We start from the raw sequence: 10,483 nt of genomic DNA, 5'->3' as shown, positions 1-10,483 counted from the left end.
GAAAATAATTTTGTATGTATATAAATATCAATAAGTATACTGAAAAAAACCCTTAAACTGAAAGTAACATGGTAAAGAGTCTCTAAAGAACGACACAGCAAAACTACAAAGAAAACGAGCGAATCGCTTTATAATATTTGTTTATACTTAATTTAGACTTAATTCGAAATATTTTAAAAAACATCTTTTCGTAGGTTTTCTACAGAATAAAGTGCTTCCGATGCCATCATGTGGAGTACATGGGAATAGCAAAATTATTGGCCAGACTGAGCTCGGTTTGAATTGTTTGAGGTAAAATAACCAACAAATAAAAACACAAATGTGACCCTGGATCACAAAACCAGTCATAAGGGTCATTTTATACATTTTATATCATATGAAAGTTGAATAAATAAGCTTTCCGTTGATGTATGGTTTGTTAGGATAGGACAATATTTGGCCGAGATACTGAGGGTGCAAAAAAATCTAAATATTGAGAAAATCACCTTTAAAGTTCTTCAAATAATGTTCTTAACAATGTATATTACTAATCAAAAATTAAGTTTTCATACATTTACAATAGGAATTTTACAAAATATCTTAATGGAACATGATCTTTACTTAATTACCTAATGATTTTTGCCATAAAAGAAAAATCAATAATTTTGACCCATACAATGTATTTTTGGCTATTGTTACAAATAAACCCCAGCGACTTAAGACTGGTTTTATGGTCCAGGGTCCAAAACCAGTCATAAGTGTACATTTCTCGAAATTGAGATTTATACATCATCAGAAACCTGAATAAATACGCTTTCCGTTGATGTATGGTTTGTTAGGAAGGGACAATATTTGGCCGAGATACAACTATTTGGAAATCTGGAATCTGAGGGTGCAAAAAAGTCAAAATACTGAGAAAATTGCCTTTAAAGTTGTCCAAATGAAGTTTACAGCAATGCATATTACTAATCAAAAATTAAGTTTTGATATATTTACGGTGGGGAATTTACAAAATATCTTCATGGAACATGATCTTTACTTAATATTCTAATGATATTTGGCATGAAAGAAAAATCGATAAATTTGACCCATCTGATGTATTGTTGGCTATTGCTACAAATATACTTGTGCAACATAAGACATAAGTTTTGTGGTCCAGAGTCACAAATAGTGTAGAAAGGCAGAAGAAAAATGTTGGAGAAAAAAAAATAGCTTTCCTTAGATTGTAGACAACTTTAGGTGAAGTTGTTTAAACATTTAAAAGTTTAAAATAATTGTATTAATCAATACTTTTGTCTAGTTGTCCAGTAAAAGTATACATATCCTTAAAACAAGGTAAATAAAATCTTGGATTTGATCCAAGGTATAGTAAAAACAGTAAAATTCTGAAATATTTTTACTATTTAAAATAACTGTTTTTTATTTGAATATACTTTAATGTAATTTATTCCTGTGATTTCAAAGCTGAATAGCATCATTACTCCAGTCACATGATCCTTCAGAAATCATTCTAATATTCTGATTTGCTGCTCAAATCAACTGAGTAGAATTTTGTCGTGTTTCTTTGATGAATAGAAAATTCAGAACAGCATTTAACTAATTAAAAATCTTTTGTAACATTATAAATGACTTCATCGCTTCATTGCTTTTGATAAATGTTTGCTAATTAAAAGGGTAACACTTTATTTTAAGGTGTCCTTGTTACGCACGTTATATGTACGAACTATTACAATAACACTTAATTATGCATAACCCTAATCCTAACCTTAAATAAAGTGTAACCATTAAAAAAAAGTATATATACATATATATTTATTTATTTATATATTTATATAGTACAGTACAGTGTACAATATTACAAAAGCTTTCAGATAAATGCTGCTCTTATTATATTGATAATAATAATATTAATATTAATAATAATAATAAATGTTTCTTGAACAGCAAATTAGCATATTAGAATGACTTTTGAAGGACCATATGAGTCCGAAGACTGGAGTAATGATGCTGAAAATTTAGCTTTGATCACAGGAATAAATTACATTTTAAAATATATTCAAATTTAAAAGCAGTTATAATAATACTGCTTTTGCTGTATTTTGGATTAAATGAATTCAGGCTGGGTGAGTAGAAGAGATTTCATTAAAACATTAAAAATCTCACTGTTCTAAAACTTTTGACTGGTAGTGTATATATAAAACCTAGAACTACACTGCCAAAAAAAAAAAAAAAAAAAAAACTCAGAATACCTGTTAGAATTACCTGTTCATATTCTAGACCACAAGCTAAACTTTTAAGACCCTCATGCAAGAGGGCATGCTTTGATCTTGACATAAATTCCAGGGGAATTTCATACAGTCTATTTATTGAATACTATTTGAAATTTTAGAAAGAAGAAAGTGTCTGAAAACATGCACTTGAAAGAAATGACCTTTTTAGCCATAATTTTTTACTCTTCCTGCAAAGTATGAGAGCCGTGAGTTCAATACAAATAACACAGAGATGGAAACTGAATACATAAGGATAAGGTTTTGCATCATTAGAATGTAAATGTCTCATAGCAAGCAAACAATATGACATGAAAGCAAAGGGCAATATTATCTTCAGGGTTTGTTAAGGAAAATAAGAAGAAACAGTAAAGTTCACGTACTTGTGCATGTATTTGGACAGTACCATGGTAATACTATTTTTGTTTGATTGTTTATAGTGTTGAAATAGCTTGGTATTCTTTGAAACACCTTGGACTGCTATGGAAATACCACAAATATGGTAATTATTCAATACCATACACTACCATTTAAAATGGTAAAGAAATAAATGAGGTTTTTAGCAAGAACACATAAAATTGATCAAAAGTGTCATTTCTTTTACACTGTTACAAAAAAAAGCCTATTTTAAAAAAAAGTGACTCTAAAGACTGGAGTAATGGCTGCTGAAAATTGTGCTTTGCCATCACATGAATAAATTACATTTTAGACAGTTACCTTAAATTGTCCTGTACATATGGCTTTTCCTAATCGTATGAGAACTGATTATAAACTTGATAACACTCTTCAATCAGTATCCAATTTGTCATTCATTAAGAGTATTAAAAATGGAAATTGCTGTCATTATTTCTTCTTTTTTTACACAGCTGAGATCTCAGTGGGACTCCAAATATAGCAAAATTAGAACATGTGGGTGAAATTTTTAAAAAAATCAACCATAAGAGGGTGCTGCAGGCTTGCAGAAGACTCTGAGCCTTGAGGGCAAGAGCATCTTCAATGCACGAGCGTAGTTTGGCAGCTGGAATTGGTCTGGGGACGAGTCATTTGGAAGATCCAGCTGAGAGCATTTAGCATCCTGCATTGTGACCCATTTCAACAAGGTTATTTAAAATTCTTTCATGTTTTGCATCTGATATGCTTGGCTCTTGCCCTGCATGGAGTGGAGAGGCAGGTGCTGGCAGTATACACATGATGGTAAAAGCCATCAAATTGCTTTTATGCTGGTTCTTTTCACTCTCGTTGCCCCTGATCTCAACAACAGCACTGTTTGTTCACATTTAGGGATCCAGTCCAGTCCAATTGTTTGTGCTCAAAGGTCTTTCATGATCAGTCGCTTTGGGCTTCAGCTGAATGAGATGGGAAATTAGGTTTGGAGTTAAATTGATGTTATAGACGCCAAAGCTCTCCGGTGTCAATGAGGCCAGCAGGCAGAGCTGTAGAAAAGTAATGTCACAGATGTACGGTGGAGATCAAAGTGCTCCTGCTCCAACTTGAAAGACCTCTAAATCCAGTGTGTTCACATGAGTCACCTGTCAGCTTATCAAATGGAACTGTGGAGGAGCTTAACTCATGACAAACAAACCATCACTCACAAAGCCACTGAGCTGAACTGCTCCTCATACGTGTAAGAGCCAAGAGGTTATCAGAAGTTGTCATTTGGGCCTGAGACATGCAGGTGGGTGACTTTTCATGACCGTCTTCTGAAACTGTCTATCACCACTATCAATTCCAGCACAGACCCTGAGCTCTCTATGCACTTGGCTTGGCGTATACAGTAGCTTCGTGAATTGTAACGGCCCAGAAGGGAATGGATTGGTTCTGCCTGAACCATCTGGTGAATTCCCCTGCTGAGGCTCGGTCCAAAACCCTACAGCATAACTGAGGAACGAGCGACACTCTTGCTGCTCGTAATTGTCATACAATGTGTTCAAAACACCCGGAGTCTGTGCCTACAACCACTGGAGGAATGAGTAAGAGGGGGCTGCTGCTGCCTTGGCAGAGAGATTTATATTTTATTGTGTAAAGAAAAAAAAAAATGACATGCTTTGACATCAGGGTTGAGTGCCATTCTGAACTGAATTAGAAATGCCTTTTAAACTGAACTGAAGCAGAAATAAAATGAATTGAAATGCAAATATAGACCAAAAGGCCTTTTTGACGGACAGATGGAAGGATGGACGAACAGACACACAGACGGACGGATGGATGGATCGATGACAGACACACAGATGGACAGATGCAGATGGATGAATCGATGGCTGGATGGATGCACAGACGGACGGATAGACATATGGACGGATGGATGGATGGATGGACAGACAGACAGACAGAGAGATGGACTGACAAACGGACAGACAGAGATAGACGGATGGATGGATGGACAGACAGATAGACAGACAGATGGATGGGAAAATGGACGAACAGATGGATGGACGGACGGACAGACAGACGGTTAATGGACAGACAGACAGACAGACAGATGGGCAGACAAACGAATGAACAGATGGGCAGGCGGACTGATAGAGCTAGATAAATAAATGGATGAATGGAAGGACAGACAGACAGAGATAGAAAGACATAGACAGACATAGATAGATAGATAGACAGACAGACAGAGACTGATGGATGAATGGATGGCTGGATGGACAGACAAACGGATGAGTGGATGAAAGGATAGACAGACAGACAGACGGATGGATAGACAGATGGGCGGATGGATGGCTGGATGGACAGACAGACAGAGAGATGGACAGACAAATGGACAGACAGAGATAGACGCATGGATGGATGGACAGATGGATGGATGGACAGACAGAGAGACAGACAGATGGATGGGAAAATGGACGAACAGACGGATGGCTGGACGGACAGACAGACGGTTAATGGACAGACAGACGGATGGGCAGACAAACGAATGAATAAATGGGCAGGCGGACTGACAGAGCTAGATAAATAAATAGATGAATGAAAGGACAGACAGAGCTAGAAAGACAGAGACAGACAGACAGACACATAGATAGATAGATAGATAGATAGACAGACAGACAGACAGACAGAGACTGATGGATGGATGGATGGCTGGATGGACAGACAGACGGATGGGTGGACGAAAGGACGGAGAGACAGACAGATGGATGATGGATGGATGGACATACAGATGGATGGGTGGACGAAAGGACGGACAGACAGACGGATGGATAGACAGCTGGATGGATGGATGGCTGGATGGACAGACAGACATATGGATGAACAAACAGACAAACAGACAGACAGACGGATGGACCGACAGAGATAGACAGATGGACGGACGGATGGATGGATGGACAGACAGATGGATGGGTAGATGGACGAACGGACAGATGGACAGACTAACAGACAGACGGATGGATGGACAGATGAATGAATGAACGGACAGAGATAGATGAATGGATGGATGGAAGGACAGACAGACAGAGACAGACATACAAATAAATAGATACATAGATAGATAGACAGATGAACAAACAGACAGACACATATTGGAAAACACCAGTCTGATAGATGCTCTATCTGAAAGTAATAGATAGATACATATAATATCCTAAAACACCCTATATGAACGCAAGTGATAGAAAATATCTTTTAGATACTCTCTGAAAGAGAAAGATACAGATAGATAGATTTTTTAACATTTTATACATTAACTTTTGTTAAAACCACCTTTTTTCTTAGAACGCATTATCAATTGTTTATTTTCTTTTAATTACAACTCAGTCAATTTGTGGAGCTCGTCCAATTCAATTCAAATTCACAATCACAAACTGAAAAAGAACCCATGTCTGCTCGACATGATATACCAGTAGATTTGCTATTGGACTACATCCGCCCACTTGATTCCACTCAAGCACGGGCGTACAATCAGCCTGACCGTGATTTTACCTTCCAAGAAAGCGGTAAAGCCAAAGCTATTGAAATTTCAGGCGGTACTTCACAGGATCCCAGCAGCACATAGTCTCTGGGCTGAATAAATGTAGTTTCAGTCACTGGAACATGACCACTCTGCTTACCTACGGGCACTGACGGTCTCCAGGCAGCCGAGTAATTAGCAGCACTGGAACCTTTGATGAAACATTTTACTGCTCAAAGTATTTCTGTTATCGTCACCGGAAGGTAACTAGCACATCATCTAGAGTCATTGGTTTTGCTTTCAGCACTTTTTAAAGCATCTATTGGCACCTACACACACAGGCAAACAACGTCTACAGCCTTTCCCATACAAGGCGCGGAGTGGGCTCGTTACCAAGGCGACGGTTAGTTTCCATACCCATTGTGAAAAATATATGCGCCGTCCTTGATTTACAGTAAGACTGGCAGAAAATAACAAAGTTACAGCAGAATACATGTAGGATGTCTGCACATAAACAAACAGAAATATCATACCAACAGAGCTCTGGGTGCTAATACAATTCCTGATTGGTGGCGTGATGTTATTTTGGCATCGCTGGGTGAATGTGGTGCACAAAACAGCGGCGCGAATGCGGTTCCCGCCGTCGTGTGACAGGAGCTGTCATGTCTGTAGGGAAAAAGCAGCGTGGAGCTCGCTTTTAGTCTCAGTGTGACATGAAATTACAGCACTCATCACGCAAGTTTGCTCATTCTTCTTTATTTTTCTACAAAAATATTTCACCTTATAAAAGACAGCTCAGAATGTACATTGTTTTTTGCAACTGCCATAGAAGTTTTTACCTTAAATATATATGTTTATGTATTTATATATAGTATATAAGCATTTCTTTACATATATAATCAGAGTGCACTCTCAGCAGCCCGGGATATGAGTCAAACATCCTCCCAGTCTGTTGAATTATTTCTCATAACCCTCTCTGACTGTTGAAACCGACTTTTAAAGACAAAAATCATTGTATAACCAAATGTTTCTAGCTGTGCTGATCCAGGCATTGTGAATCCAGCTTCATGCATGGCCGTGATAAACTAAACAACTGGTGTTCATTACAAAAATACAGTCGACTGTAATCATAAGTAAGTGTCATTGCTTTAGAGTGATGATTTTGTGGTGGTTATTACTAAAACAGTCAGTACTGAAGATGAGAGTAAATATAATTGCTTCGAACAAGGCAGACTAATAAGAAAAAGATGCTAAGACACTGGGAATATGAGGATCAGAGAGGACGAGGAGGAGACGGTTACATTAAGGAACCCGTAGAATAAGTAAAGGATTACGCTTTTAGTAAGAAACGAGCCGAAAAGGTGCCAATAAAGATGATTGGCAGGATTCTTAAAGCACTTGGAGTGAGGGAAGGTTTTAAGGTTGTGACTCATGGTATCCCATGATGCCTATGAACGGCAGCCAGCCGGAAGCCCTATTCGTGAGATTCCTTCTCGATATCAGCAACATTACTACAATCGCTATCATTATTATCATTATCATTATGATCATTACTGTTATTGGCTCTGGATACGCCTCAGAAAGCTGGTTACTGTAATCTCTTGATATCAAAATATTCGGAAACAAAATAATTAAATCTGATAAAGAATGTTCATATGTTTTGAATAATAATAATACAGTTTTACTTTCATAATAAAATATTAGTGATGCTTGCTTGTGCAAAACACACTTGCACCATGGGAAAAAACTAATTTTTAAACACCTTTTTACAAGTCTCTATGATATTTTGGATCCTAAATATGGCTCATAACCCTCCTGCAGGATTTTTCAGTTGTTTTATTGTCTGTCAGGTGAAGTCGTAGGTCTGATAAATTAACAGCACACCTCAACGAGCGGCTTGATTTGAGGTATCATTTATGTCTTTAGCACAAACGGTGTGAGATAAATTACGCACAGAAGTTTAATACTTGGGGTTAAAGGAATAGCTCACCCAAAAATGAAAATTTGCTGAAAAATTACTCACCCTCAGGCCATCCAAGATGTAGATAAGCTTGTTTCTTCGAAATTTAACATCACATAACTTGCTCACCAATGGATCGTCTGCAGTGAATGGGTGCCGTCAGGATGAGAATCTGGTTTTTGTTTCTTTCACAAGATGTTAACTGATGGACTCGTGTGGATTAATTGTGGATTATAATGTTTTCATTAGCTGTTTGGACTCTCAGTCTGACGGCACCCATTCACTGCAGAGGTTCTATTGGTGAGCAAGTGATGTAATGCTATATTTCTCCAAATCTGTTCTGATGAAGAAACTCATTTACATCTTGGATAGCCTGATGGTCAATCTAAAGCAGTTTTTCACCCTTTGATCAGATAAGCAATAGCAAGCACCACTAATAATAATAATAATAATAGAATTTCCAGTTTCTGGAAAAAACAACAACAACAAAAAGCATCACCCAAAAATTAACAGAAAAAGGAAAATGTTAATGTGATCCAATCCCTCTCTTGGCTGAAGTGCTGAGGCCTTTCCATCAGTCCGGTGCTGGTGAAAGGCTTTTCAAGAGCCTCTCAACGCTCTCCTTTACCCACAGGCTGCTGTATGTTCTGCTCCTGGAGTCTTTTTGAGTACAGGCCTGTGGCTCTGCCCTTATCAGAGAGGAGCAGAGGAGAGAGCGAGTGTGAGCGTCCAGAGCGGCGCTAACACCCAGGCGGGCGAGAGGGTCAGTCGCGTCCCCAACGGGGAGGCTGAGTCCGAAGTGCAGGAACACACCTCGTAGCCATTTTCTGCATGATCTGCATGGTGCTGCCCGTGAAGCCTTGTGTTTGAATTGTTCTGCATCTCCGGGGAGTCTGACTGCATTTCCGTGCACACCAGCCAGTCTTTGCCGATGGGACGGGGATAACCCGCTTCAACCTCCATATCGCTGCCCGCCACGCGCCAGTACTCCTTTCCCTTGAAGAAATATGACGCTCCTGGGAAGAAAGAGTGGAGAATACAAGGAAATAAAATACAGGTTGATGCATAGAATGGATTTTTCAGACCTGCTTTCATCTGGCATATGCATCATTATGGTTTCACTTTTCCCTCTGTGGCTTTTGTCAACTCTATTTCTTGTTGTGAGACCACCTGGGGCGACACTAGAATTTGAGCTTTAGGGGGCTTGACTCCCAGTAATACTGTAAAATATATTGTGCTTTGAGCAGTGCTTCTCAAACTGTAGTCTGGGGACACTAGTGTGTTTGAGAATTAATTGGCTGACAAAAAGATAAAGAAATAAAACAAATAAAATAAAATAATTGTAATTGATAAGGCATAAACATTGAATTAACTGATGGAACTGCAAGGGGTAATGAGTTGATGAAATGATAATTATTAAAATCATATTAATGCTGTCAAACGATTAATCGCGATTAATCGCATCCAAAATAAAAGTTTTTGTTTAGTTAATATATACATGTAAAATTGTCAAGATATTTACCATATGTGCGTGTTTTTATATATACATAAATATACACAGTACACACACACACACATATATATATATATATATATATATATATAAATAATGTAAACAAAAACTTTTATTTTGAATGCGATTAATCGTGATTAATCATTTGACAGCACAAAAATATAGAAAATTAAAAGTAGTTTTACAATTAGAGCAATCAAAATAAAAGATATATCTGAAATCTTTTGTTTACCTTTGCGAATATGTTGTATATTATTGAAATATTATAAATATTCAATAAATATTTTAGGTGCAAAGAACCCATGATTCAACTTATTGTAACTGACATTTATGCATAAGTGGCTATATAAATAAAAATTATTATTTTAAGTATACATAATGTTTGCATAATCCCATATTTTTAAGCAAAAAATAAAATTTTTTTGTCATTAATCAGTCCTTCAGTCATCTTCAGAACACAAATTAAGATATTTTTGCTGTATAGACAGCAATATAACTACTATGGTCAAAGCCCAGAAAGATAGTAAGGACATTGTTAAAATATTCCATGTGACATCAGTGGTTCAACCGTAATTTTATGATGCTACAAGAATACTACCAGACAACAAAAATAATGAGTTTATTCAACAATTTCTTTTTTTCTGTGTCAGTCTTCGATGTGTATTCATGAGAGTACCATAACGCACAGTGAACTAGTTTTTGGTTGAACTATCCCTTTAAAGAGCTAGTTCAGGGAGTAATATGTTCATTTATTCACTCTGATGTATTGATGTAAACCTGCATGAACTTCTTTTCATAAAAAACAAGCCACTTCTTTCTATACAATGAAGGTTAATGGTGACCAAGCAAGATTTTTAAAGTAAGATACCTAATAATGA

The 10,483-nt window shown here is 37.1% G+C and overlaps 1 protein-coding gene across 1 annotated transcript in view; it reads right to left on the bottom strand.

The window, feature by feature from the left end:
• Positions 1 to 6,881: 6,881 nt before the first annotated feature.
• Positions 6,882 to 10,483, bottom strand: part of mmp17a (matrix metallopeptidase 17a) — a 94,823-nt gene continuing 91,221 nt past the window's right edge. Inside the window, exon 10 of the mRNA XM_051093796.1 lies at positions 6,882 to 9,108. Within this exon, the coding sequence (XP_050949753.1) occupies positions 8,786 to 9,108 (323 nt within the window). The 3' untranslated portion in view covers positions 6,882 to 8,785. The remainder of the gene's footprint in view (positions 9,109 to 10,483) is intronic.

This window comes from Labeo rohita, chromosome 21 (assembly GCF_022985175.1).
Source record: "Labeo rohita strain BAU-BD-2019 chromosome 21, IGBB_LRoh.1.0, whole genome shotgun sequence".
NCBI classification, from domain to species: domain Eukaryota; kingdom Metazoa; phylum Chordata; class Actinopteri; order Cypriniformes; family Cyprinidae; genus Labeo; species Labeo rohita.
The sequence above is the reverse complement of the archived record's forward strand: the minus strand, read 5'-3'. Positions and strand labels throughout refer to the sequence as shown.